Source organism: Condylura cristata, unplaced genomic scaffold (assembly GCF_000260355.1).
Source record: "Condylura cristata isolate star-nosed mole 26May11 unplaced genomic scaffold, ConCri1.0 scaffold00025, whole genome shotgun sequence".
Lineage (NCBI taxonomy): Eukaryota > Metazoa > Chordata > Mammalia > Eulipotyphla > Talpidae > Condylura > Condylura cristata.
Genome location: NW_004567126.1, coordinates 32,709,575 through 32,721,684, shown reverse-complemented (window position 1 = coordinate 32,721,684; position 12,110 = coordinate 32,709,575). Strand labels below are relative to the sequence as shown.

Sequence of the window (12,110 nt, the reverse complement as noted above, 5' to 3'; positions counted from 1 at the left end):
TAAAAATTAAGATAGTAATTTAAGGGAGATGCGTCCAAGATCCTTAAAAGATTTCTCCCTCCTTAGATATGAGTCTCAAAATAACCCTTTAAATTGTAAAAATAAAATCCTTTTATTTATATTTGATATTTCTCGAAGGTAGATAGGGAGGCTACAGCTTCTTCTTCATAACTGTCCCCCTTCCCGAATGCCAAAGGAGGTCCCCAGCTGCGTAGTATCTCATCCTTCATGATCAAGCTCACTCCTTAGTAGACACAGGGACTTTTAAATCATTGGCCCCTCGCACACACACAAAGTAAAACCAGTGAAAGGTCCTAGCATGGAGTAGCTAACGTTGAATAGTTTATCTCAACACATGGAAAATCCAGTAGATGTATCTGAAATGATTGCACGGCATGGACCCCTGTTTGTTTCTTTTTTCCTTTATTTTTCGAAATAATGCAGACTGGGGCCTCCCAAGCAGTGCAAGGGGTTAAGTCCCAGCACGATGAAGCTAGCAGCAGCCGAGTTTGATCCCCAGCCAGGGAGGGACCCCACATGGCGCAGCGGGCACCCCTGTCTCCCCGCTGCCCCCTCCCAGAGTATAACAGGTACATCTACCTATTCTGCTCCCCACTCTCTGTTTGGTGAGTCCGCACACCTCTGGCCTGCACCCCAGCTCTTGTGTGCATACATAAATGGAAAGTCATAAAAAAATACATTAACTAAATAATGCAGATATACTAGGTGTGGGTTGTTAGTTAACGTATTTTCATTTCTACAGAACCCACGAGGATAGAACTTACTCCTAAGAGAACAGAGCTAACAGTAGGAGAAAGTATTGTCCTTAACTGCAAAGCGATTCACGACGCCAGTCTGGACGTCACTTTCCACTGGACGCTAAAAGGCCAGCCCATCGATTTTGAGAAAGAAGGCGGACATTTTGAAAGCATCCGGGCCGTAAGTTAATGCGCTTTTACTTTTTCAATAACAATAATTTTAGCATTTATATTCAAGTATCAAATCGTTCTCACCTATGAAATGCTAAGGAAAATGGGGGGAAATGATTTCAATTAAAATTTGCATTAAATTAAAACTATTATTATTTATATTACTATGAAAACTATTTTAATTATGCCAACTGATAGTAATAATTCTTTTTAAAACCCCAGTAAGCAGCTGGACAAATCTGATCTCTTTGCAACTTTTATTTCCTTAATTTTATCAATATTTGCACATTACTTGTCTAAAGTTATGTTCCTACATAAAGTGCATATGTTTTACCTCAAGCATTCGTCACAGTAATTATAATACAGCAAATCAATGAGCCGATTTGCCCCCCTCAAGAAGTACTAATCTCGGGAAATTCTTCAATTTCTCAAAAGCCGCCGGCTTAGCCAAGCGGCCACGGGTAGGAATACCCAGCAGCCGTAGGCCCACGCGTCTCCTGACACCAGACCTTTTCTTTTCGATATCTTCTTTCATGCGCCTATCTCCATGGGCGAGCAACGGAATGGAGCAGGGAATGTTTGGAGTCAAGTGTACGAGCCTTCCTGTCACCTTGACTCAATCAAGAAGTGAAAAACAAAAACACTACCGTCTTTTGTAAGACTTCAAGGTGCCCAGGACAGAAGCGAGGAAGAGGGTGGGGCGAGGGTGGCAGAGGGAAAGAGAGAAACGACCGCTCCGTGGGGGCTGGCTGGAACACCCCGCCGCCCCGCCACACGGCCTACAAGGCAGAGCCACAAAGTAGGACTGTACATCCAGCGGAAGATGCAGCCACGCCTGTGACTATCAGCTCATCCTCTAGACACTGGAACACCCCGCTGTGGTGAGCCCCGACGTGAAGCCACTGCAGGCTGCGTGGTCCAGGTCCAAAGTCCCAATGTTCTGGACCAGGGCCCAGCTGAGCCCCAGGGAGCTGTGCAGCATGAGGCAGGCATCAGCGTGTGCTGGGGCGCTGGTCCCACGGCGAAGTCAAGTGAGAGCTCAGCTCGTCTCTAAGACTCCTCCTCACTTTATCATCTGATGAACTTATATCACTAGAATGGCAAAAATGATTTTTCTATGCTGCTTTTGCCATTGTAGCCAAAATGTGACCACTTCCTCCAAGTGGCTCCTTTTATCCCGGTATTCTTTGCAGTGAAGACTACATAAATAAGTAATAATTACCCATTGCATTATTCCCATCTCATGAAATAATTTTATTTTTAACTGTTAATGGCTATGTTATATAGGCAAAATATTTAGATCATGTTAAACTCATTTCCTCTAATTTGTGACTTGGATGTTTCTGTGACCTTGCCTTGATAATTCCTTCAACACAGTGGACAGATTTCATGCCAAGGATGTCATAAGACACAACCAAGTAAACATGGCACAAAAGTATCACACCTGAACACACAAAGGATATCCAGAATTATCATTCTGGGATTATCTATAAACAATAATTTGGAGTGACCAGATGTGTAATGTTAAAAAAAAAAAGTCTCTAAAATCAAATGTTGGTTTTTCTTCATACAAAGAGCCCTCTCTTTATTTTTAGTGTACCAGAGAGAAATTAATGGCCCTGGTAAAATTATATGAACTCTTGTTTTTGTCTATTAGACATCACAGTAGCTTGATATCAATCATTTCTATCAGTAAATACCCGTGACCCTCCTCATAGGCCTGTCAGTGAGGGACAACTGCTCTCTCCCTCTCCACATATAAGCTGTTTTTGCCCCTGAGAAGTCCAGAATTGACCCTTTCTCCATGCAAACCCTCATTATTCAAGTCATGCAAAACCGGGCTCTGGCTTGTAGATGGTGCTAACAAGCTCTAAAGTAGAAAAATAAAGTTGGCTCTACTGAGAAGAGAGGGAAAGTCTAGGGCAGAGAGGGGCTTGGCGATGTCAGCGTGTGGAGAGTAACCCACAGACGTGCCTCTTGCTTTAAAATACCTGAAAGCCTCAAAGCTACCGTGGAAAGGAAACCTCTTCTCCCCTCTGTCCACTACCCGAGCTGGCGGGGCCTGGGTGCCCCGAGGCCACACGCCGTGAGCCCCCTTCCTGCCAGTGAGAGGTGGAGGGGAGCACGTGCTGCCTACCGCCTGCTCTTGGAGATCGTGTGTCCGGGGAAGAGTCTCAGGGAGAAGTGAAGTGCGTGACAGGGAGCCACGCAGGAGCCGCTCTGCTGAGGGAATGCCTTTTGTTTAAGCGGCTGTGGACGGCTCTGGGAATGGGAGTCAGGTCGGGGCGCAGAGAGGCCGGGGTGGCGCCTCGGGCCCGCTCGGGTGTTAAAGGACACATCGGGGCGCCGTCGGGGCCTAGGCAGGCGCAGCACAGTAAGGAATGAAACAGCGTCGGGACGGAGCCAGAGAGGGCCGGGCCCGCGTCACGCTCAGGCCCGCGTCCTGGGCCGGCTCACGGTGGACGCCGGGCTCCGCGGAAGGAGCTCCTGCCTCACCTTGTGACACAGACCCCACACTGTCACGTGAGCCCCCAAATCTCTGGGAAGGAAAGTTACCAATGGAGTTAACATGCGGTGTCCTGAGGAGAGGAGCCCCCCTTCACTGCCTACACGTCAGCGTCGGGACACCACATGCTCCAGGAAACTCCCTGCGACGCTCTGAAAGCTGTGCCGTGGGGCTACAGCAGGTGGCCTGCCAGGGTAGAAACAGCGGTAGCTGTGCTTTGAAGCTTAAATGGGAACGTCTGTGGTGATAAAGCTGCTATTTCTCTTGCCCTCTCTACCGAGGCCGCGTTTTACAAACCCAGCAACTCGACCCATTTGGAGTGAAAACCACCACTAAAAGGGTCTAAGGAGTCCATTAGCCCATAAACACTTGATCCAATTCATCCAAATTGTTTTATTTATTTATTTATTTGGCAATGATATAAATTAACCGAGCGTGCCAAGTCGGTGTGGCTCTTCTCCCGATTTTAATTCAACGCAGTTTTATAAGCCCAGCGCTGACCGCCCCTCCCCCCTCAGGGACCTGCCCCCCAGAACTCAGCCACGGCTGGGCAGGGCTTGGTCCTGGAGCTCGACTGGGTCAGGACCTTCCAGGCGGCCGGGAACAGTCGCTGCTGCCGGGCGGAGCCCGCAGGTCGAGGGCCGACAGCGAGGCGGAGCGCTGGAGGAGGTCGGCGCAGGGGCGCTGGGTAGGCTGCAGAGAGCGGCTCGTCAGGGCTGGCGTCCAGTGCCGCCTGGAGGGCTGCGGCCAGTCGCTCTGTGGGAAGATGACTCTGGCAGCTGTGCAGCACAGGAACTGAAACGCGGGTGGGCTTCATATTCACTCCAGACTGCTAGCAGGGGTTACAATGAGGCACCCCCCCTTATCCACTTGGGCCTTAAAGGACCATCTGTGATGCCATAAAGCATTTACAGTTGCTTTCCCACAGTGGTTGATGTAGGTCAGGGGGCGGCATGACCTACATGCGCTCAAGACGGGCCAGCAGCATGTGAGGGCCACGCGGCCCCAGGCACAGTCCCGGCGGGCAGCCATGAAGACCCGTTGTCTTCCAGACTTGGACCCCGAATTTGTCGTGTCAAGATGTGACCACATTTTTAGCCTTGTGATATATAAATCACAGATGGCATAGAAGCCTGCCACTTGCTTTGTTCCTTGACAGAGGAAAAAGAAAAAGCAAGCGCTTGTCATCAGGATGGTCAACTACAAACATGTCTTTCCCGTCGGGAACTCAAACTAGCTGGAAAGAGCATCCGGCACCGGGCAGTGTGGCTGTGCAGCTGGGAGGTGGCCCTTCCTCTCCCGGATTCTGTTAACAATATACCCAGCGAGGCAGAGGGCATATTTGACCCCAGTTTTTTTATGAGGAAACAGAGGCAGAAGCCTTTTGCAGACCACAGGATGCTAAGCTTGGTAGCACAATTAAAGGCAGCGTGAAATCTGAGCTGCATGATGCCGACGGTCACTCATCAAGCTCCTACTCCATGCTTACTGACCTCCTAGTGTGTGTTCAGCCGCGGCCAATCAGCTGCGGGGAATCAAATAAAAAGATTTACTGCAGACTTCAGTAAGCCTAAAGATGGCATAAACACGACGTAATTCAAGAAAATAGGACCATAAAATTTCTACTTTTTTATTATAGTCCAATATTATTGGCGAGCGGAAAGGGATCAGTGTGATGATGTTTAATCGTTTGGAAGAAACACAAGATGCGGACTATAGAGGTATAAAAATATAGATGTATTTAGCTGAGTGCTCAATTAATACATGTGTGTAACAGCTTCTGCGTCCCTCATAACTAGCACATGCTATAACAGTACATGGAAAGAAATCACCGCCTGACCTGGACCGGGACAGTACGCTGACGTGGGACGCTGACGTGGGACGGGAAGGAAAGAAAAAGGCAGCTACGATGGGACAGTTGTTGTATGTTTGTGTGCTGAGGGATCTCGGCAGTCAGCATGTTTGTTCTAGGCTGATGTACGGATTCTCTTCCCACACCATTAGTACCTGCTGCAACCCTTTCCGTGATGCGGAGCTCAGGCCTCTGAAGTGTGTGTGTCATTGCCAGCCCCGCCTGAACGCCAGGGAGCCGCAGTGGGGTCCTTGTGATGACCCGTACGCCCAGCATAGGCATCTAGAAAGAGCATGTCTTATCCTAGCCGTGGTTTTGTGCACTGTCGGGTGGATAAACGTGGCCAAACCCGAACTCCTGGAGCGGTCTCGCCCGTCACACGGTGCCTGTGGGTGACGCCGGCTGCACTCGTGTCCCCGAGGCGAACACGCTGCTCCACGCTGTGCTGCAGAGTCACCTGGAGCGGCCGCTCGTCAGCGAGAGTCAGAGCGCGATGTGAAGCGTGTTTCAGCCCAGGCCAGCTCTGCGTCACTTCAGGGCTTTTAGTACAATTAAAAACCACACAAATGTCGGTCAAAACCGTCATCGAAACTCATTCCCTTGCTTTTACTTTCGACACGTAACTAGACCTGCGTCTAGTTTTACTTTTTACTTTGGCAGTGTCATTCTAGACTTGGCGCGTTTAAAACTGGATGGAGGGGCCGCGGCAGACACCGAGGCGGGCTGCAGTCAGGAGCCCTCCCGGCGTCCCACGCCTCTGGCCAGGGCTGTCTGGCGACAGCTGGGAGGGCCGCAGACTCTTCGCCTGCGCTTCTAATCCAACTGGCAGATGGGCCCAAAAAGCAAAATCATTTCTGGACGTTTCCAAAGGTAGTAAAGCGCGGCACTGCCCCCACGTCGAGCAGGCTTAGTCGCCCGGGCCGCGGGGCTCGTTCTGCGCGTTTACGGCCGTCCTTGTCCGGACAGGCCTTCTGGGTGCCGAGTGGGCCCCGTGGCAGCCTGTCCGTTCAGAGGCTCCCACTTGACAGCTGCCGCCTTGTCAGTGGTGCGTTTGCAGAGCAGATGGGCCGTGTGAAAGGCTCCAGTCTCTCTGCACTGTTTTTGCCCTGCAAAACTGCAGGTCTATTTCTGGCTGGTTTTCTTTGCAGGGCGGTATTCTGGTGTTTTGTCCTGTTTTTGAGGGAGAGAGGGGGGAAATAAAGCTTCTTTACAGAGAAAGCCTATTTTAGTGGCGTCCCCAATCTGGCCAGGAGCCTGTGCTGTGAGCTCTGAGCCATTCTCCCGGAGACTCTCAGCCGAGCGCCGGGGCAAGCGGGAAAGCCGACACAGGAAGCACCCCTGCCCCTCCGAGGCCTGGCTTGCCCAGACTGTGAGCTGGGGAAATTGCACGCTCTTTTAGCACGCTCTCCACTGAGACTCCATGTCTCCCCTGTTCACAGGTTTTATTTTTCTCCAAAATAAGTTTTCCATTTTTTGTTGTCATATATGAACTCACACTGCACTCTCTAATACTGTGTTCTCCTTGGATCGGTTGTTGTTTTTATTAGAACCAAAGATGAGGTTCCTCTGGAGCGAAGCTCCCGTGTCTCGGTAAACACGGCCTCCGGTGGCCTGTGAGTGGTCTCAGCCACGTCTGGCGTGTCATGAGCAGCACCTCGCCTAATCTGGCCACTTTTGCTTAGGCTTTTTACTCTTTCTAAAAAGCATGGAAGACTTCTGACACTACCTTTCATGCCAAGGAATCCCCCAGTAGTCTTCGTCCTGCTCAGAATCCCTACTCTGCCTGTCGGTGACCACTGAGTGTCTGTCGGCCTTCCTGCGGCTGTTCTCGGCAGAAGTACCAGCCTCTAGGACTGTGCCCCGTTCCATCTGGAAACACTTACTTTTATCAGACAGCAAAACAATTTCCACATCATCTGTGTACTGGAAAGGGTTTAAAATGAGTGAGCGTGCAGCTGAAAACATGCATGACATCGAACCACTCTTCCCGTTATGATTGTGCCTGTGCGCTCATCTCAGGCGCTCAGTCAGGGGACGGGCAAGCACCGCCATTACCTCAGAGCCCGAGAGCCGTCCGCACAGTGCTCCATGCTGGCTCCTGACCAGTGCTCGCTCCTACTCCCGCCTTTGTTAGCTGTCACTCAGCCCTCAGGCTCTCGCTAAGCACCTCCAGCTCCCTCTCGCTTTCTCCCACGCTGCCCTGTCATTGTGCAGCTTGGTCCAGGGGCCTGTGCCAATGAAGTGGGCTAGACGTGCAGTCCAACCACAGCAGTCTGGCCCCAGCACGCCGAAGGCCGCGAGACTCGGCGCTCTGATGTGGCACCCAGCGTCCCCTCGCCAGCCCGAGACGCCCGTCCCCAGCCCGGGGTGCTGGCACGAGTCCCTCCCTGGGAATCGCCCACAGCCCAGCAGGCACAGGGTGCACCCACCCCAGCCGTGCCCCACGCCCAGGCAGGGAGCGATGAAAGCATGGCGGTGACGACCACCGCGGCCCTAACCAAAGCCAGACAACTTCAGGGGCGCGTCTCAGCGCTGGGGCCCCGTTGTGGGAGCTGCCAGCTCTGGGACGGGCACAGGGAAACGTCTGTCCTGCCTCATTCTTCTTTCCTGATTGTCCCTGCAAATATGGAGCCCGATGGAGGTTCCCGTAGCATCACCCCTTAGCCTGTTTTTCTGAAATCCTGACCTAGGTCAGATGAAATGGCAAGTCCCGCCACTGAGAATGTGCTGAGACGGAGCTGAGAGGAATAAGAAAACCCCTCTCCACCAAATGCCTGCTAGGTCCCCGCAGCTGCTGGTCTTTTCAGATGCTATTTCTGTTGCCATCTTTTACTTAGACTTACTAATCTTTCTAAGAAACAGAAGACTTCTAACATTACCTTTCACGCCAAGGATGCCCAAATACACCGTAATGACGTAGTTGGTATTGTTTTGGTTTGGATTTTGGTTTTTGACAAAGGCAAAAGAAATTTAGAATGAAAAACAACTTTCCAAATGTAGACAGTGGTTGTGAAGAGTTGTTAACCCAAGGGGCTCTGGCCTCTGGTCCCATATTCTCTCAGAACCCCTCATCAATCCCAGAGTGTAGCTAAAATATTTAAGGGTAACGTTTTCGATCCCCTGCTTTCTCCATAAATTTAGCATTAAATTATGTCATCTTGTGAATAATGTAGATAAGTACCCCTCATCCGAATTTTGAATTTTTTGAATCAATCATTTTTACTACGGGTGCGATTTCCATGTGTTCATACAAAACCACGCATTCCTGGAAAGTGTACGCTATGATTAGATGGACATTTGCACCTCTCAGATATTCCCCGTATTATTGTAGTGAAATATATGACGTTTAACTATCATGTAAAAATTCCTGTCCCATTACCAAAAAATGCACCCCATTATGTATACATCAGCCCTTCGAAGTTCAGGCATTTCAGCACAAATCGGAACCATTCTCAGATTGATACCTAAACTACTATCTGCACATAGTTTCCATAATGAAGAGAAGTCCCAGAGCGTCCTGTTTCCGCAGTGCGGTTCCCGTGATTCCCACCGTGGCTGTGACGAGCCGTGAGCCGGGCAATGACTTAGATATTAAGCGGAGCCAGAGGAAGCGGTCGGGGCCCCGCACAGCTCCTGAGCAGCACAGTTTGTTTGCGGCTCCATCACTCAAGCTTCCTTGAGCTAAAAACTTCAATAGCGGGAGTGAGAGCTCAGCCCCGGTCCAGGGTTTGACCAGAGGCATGGGGGACTCTTCCTCAGAGGTCGCTCTTCCTGCAGCGCTGAAAGCCCAAGGCACAGGCCGCTTCTGCGTCCCGACCCATCCCTTTCTTGGTCACTGTTAACCGTTACGACACTCTCTTCGGTGAGATCAAGTTACCAGCTGTTAAAGATATCCTCCCATGAAAGTGTGAGAATGGACCCGCAAACACCTTGCCATGCCCTGCTCCACACGCCTCTTGGGTGGCCTGCGGGTCTCCCCAGAACTGCGATTCCGCTTCTCTGGCTGCTGTGGTTATTCCGCTTATAGAGTGTGAACACAGTTTCATCAGCTGCCCTTTTTCAGTCTTTTGAAGAGTCTCTGAATGCAGAGATGAGGCCCAGTATGTTACATTGCTTCTACTGCTGAGGGTCAGTCAAAGAAAGCAAGTTCCACATTCCAGGCATTTGAAACCCTCTGACTGCGTGAGTACCTAGGGCTTGGCTGTTCACGCCCAACCTGCGGTCATGGTGTCATGGGCCTCTCCTTGGGCCTCTCCTGTTAGAAACTGGCTTCTTTTCTGAGCTCCACACAGTGCCTGGTGCACCTTACAGACTAAGTAGACATACGCTGCTCTCCTAAAGGTACCGGTGAAGATAGAAGTATGTGAATTAAAAGCCAGCCATTTAGAGCAGGCCACTTAGAAATAAATGTTCGTAATAATATCTAAGTGTCTTCTGTTAATCTCTGGTTAACAGGAACATTTCTAATTTCTACTGTCATTATAGATCATATTCTTCCTTTCCTTCACAAGAAAATTGAAATGCTTTAAATATCTGTGCAGAAAGTAGTTTTCTCTAGAAATAAGCATCACAGGTGTTCTTAATACAAAAGAACTAGTCACCCTGTTGAAGCAACACTGATGTGTTTCACAGGCTTCTTGGTATTTTAGAAAAAGTGCCCTACATAAACCCCTGGATTCTGGGACCACAATTTAACCTATACAGTGATGAAGTAGATGGTATAATAAGGCCCTTTCTACCAGAATGTTTAACTTGTAAGGGAAATACATAAAAAAGACTTTCTAGTTTTTGAAAGCCAGGGTAAATGAAAGGCTGCACTTAAGAAGCTGCAGGATTTGTATAAGAAACGTGGTTCCGTTCCCTTTTTGAACTACTGTTGACGTGTCAGTCTTATGTTTTAGGCTGACTCGTGTGTTATTTCCCAAGGTGATTTTCCAAGAGTTGACTTTTGTTCATCGTTTTCAGAAACTATTCTTTGACACATCTTTGAAATTCTACCTTTATTTCACAATTTCTCGTCATGCTTCTGTTTTGTACTCAGTTCTAAAAGTGCTTAAGTTTTATGATGTGTTTAGCGTTTAGCTTTTCAAAACCCTCTCATTCTTTTCACGCACTATTTTTATTATATTACAGCATAAAAGTGAACCTTGAGAGTCTAGAATTAATAACTCAGTAGGTCGCCTCTCAAAGGTGTTTTCTGTCTTAGGAGGGGAGGAAAAGAAGATTTTAGAAATAACTTCTAGGCTATTATTATTCATTACCCTCACCTGACTTTCCTAACAGAGGAGTGGAAAAGATCAACACAGAGATAATGGCACCTTTATCTTGAATGGATAATTAACGACTGTACAATACCTGAACTTTGAGTTTCTGTCAAGTCCCCCAGGATTAGCTGAGCAGTACATGCAGGGCACCTGTTCATAGCGGGCTTCCCGTAGCCAGTACCAGGCACTCGGGGAGGTTCAGGAGTTCAGCTGGGCAGGGTGCTGCCTGCTGGAAGCTTAGCGTCTCACAGACGAGCAACAAACTGATGACAGACAAGAGCAGTGACTATGGTGTGCCGGCCCCGGTCCAGGTCCCCTCCACCTGGCCCACCTGTGGGGGCGCTGCAGACGGGCCACACCTGTCCTCAGGAGGAGCGAACCAGGCAGAGCAAGGTGAGGAAGCAGAGGAGAACAGACATTGCAGAAGAGCCTGAGCCAGCGAATAATAACGTGCAGGATGCGAGCTCTGGTCTTCCAGGGACTGACGACGCTCTGGCGGCTCAGGTCAACCTCACTGCCTATGAGACGGATTTTATCTTAAGGAAAGCGCCTTACGTCACCTCTGAGGGGGAAGTAGGTGGCCGTGATCATTCCTGGGCCCGGTGATAGCCAGGTACACACTCCCGGCGAGAGCAGAGCTGCCAGGTTTCTCCAAATTAAATCCCGGGATAAGTGGTGTGTTGTTTAGCATAAGTATATGTGTTTTACATAAATTTACATGTTGCTTGAAGCTTTCTTTGGGGTATACGAAAATGAAATTAAGTATTGCAATGTTAAGATTCAATATTCAGGGTCATTTAGATAATTCCCTGGGAAACATGACGTGCTTTCCTTCCCCTTCAGGAGACTGCTTGTTATTATTCTAGGGGCTGTTCTGATAACACAGTGCAGTTAAGAAAAACAAGGCTAAATCAGAGGTTCTGCTTCCAGAGCCTTCCAAATCTGTCCTCTGACAAAATTACCTGGTTTTGAAGGCAGAATCATACCTGCCTTTGGCCAGCCCAGGCATCCTGTCCAGCATTTATTTGTTGAATAAAGTATCGATGGAAGGATCGATACTAATTGTGATATAGACAGACTTTTACCACCCTACATACCCCAGTTCTCTTTCTGGCTCACCCGCTGACATCGCACAACTACCGATTGCGGGGTTACAATACTGAGACGTTGCAGAATTCAGAGCTAGTCAGCAGCTCTGGAGGAGATTTGAATTGTTATTCTCATCTGTCACTGGCAGAAAGACTTGTTCTCACTATTAATGCGCCTCTGGTTAACGAAGTTCATCACTGAGGCCTGTTGAGCCAGCCGGCGCGGGCAAGCTGAAGCGACCGTCTTCAAGTCACCCTAAAATCACGGTGTCCCCCCTGACGCGCCTGTTGTGAAGAAACAGCAGCAATGCTTCGGCCTGACTGCGCCCCGCTGTGGGGCCAAGGGCAAGATGTCCGTGCGGCCCAATGGAAGTCCAAGACGGGCACCTCCGCGGTCACCAGCACCCTGGGGTCACCAGCACCCTGGGGCCCGCAGCCGCGCTGGGCGGAGCCTCGCGGGGAGCCGCGCGC

General features: G+C 49.7%; 1 protein-coding gene across 1 annotated transcript in view; it reads left to right on the top strand.

Moving 5' to 3' along the window:
- The window catches only part of CNTN5 (contactin 5), a 213,364-nt gene that overhangs the window by 120,131 nt on the left and 81,123 nt on the right, over nucleotides 1-12,110 (top strand). Inside the window, exon 8 of the mRNA XM_004689429.2 lies at nucleotides 764-939. Within this exon, the coding sequence (XP_004689486.1) occupies nucleotides 764-939 (176 nt within the window). The remainder of the gene's footprint in view (nucleotides 1-763; nucleotides 940-12,110) is intronic.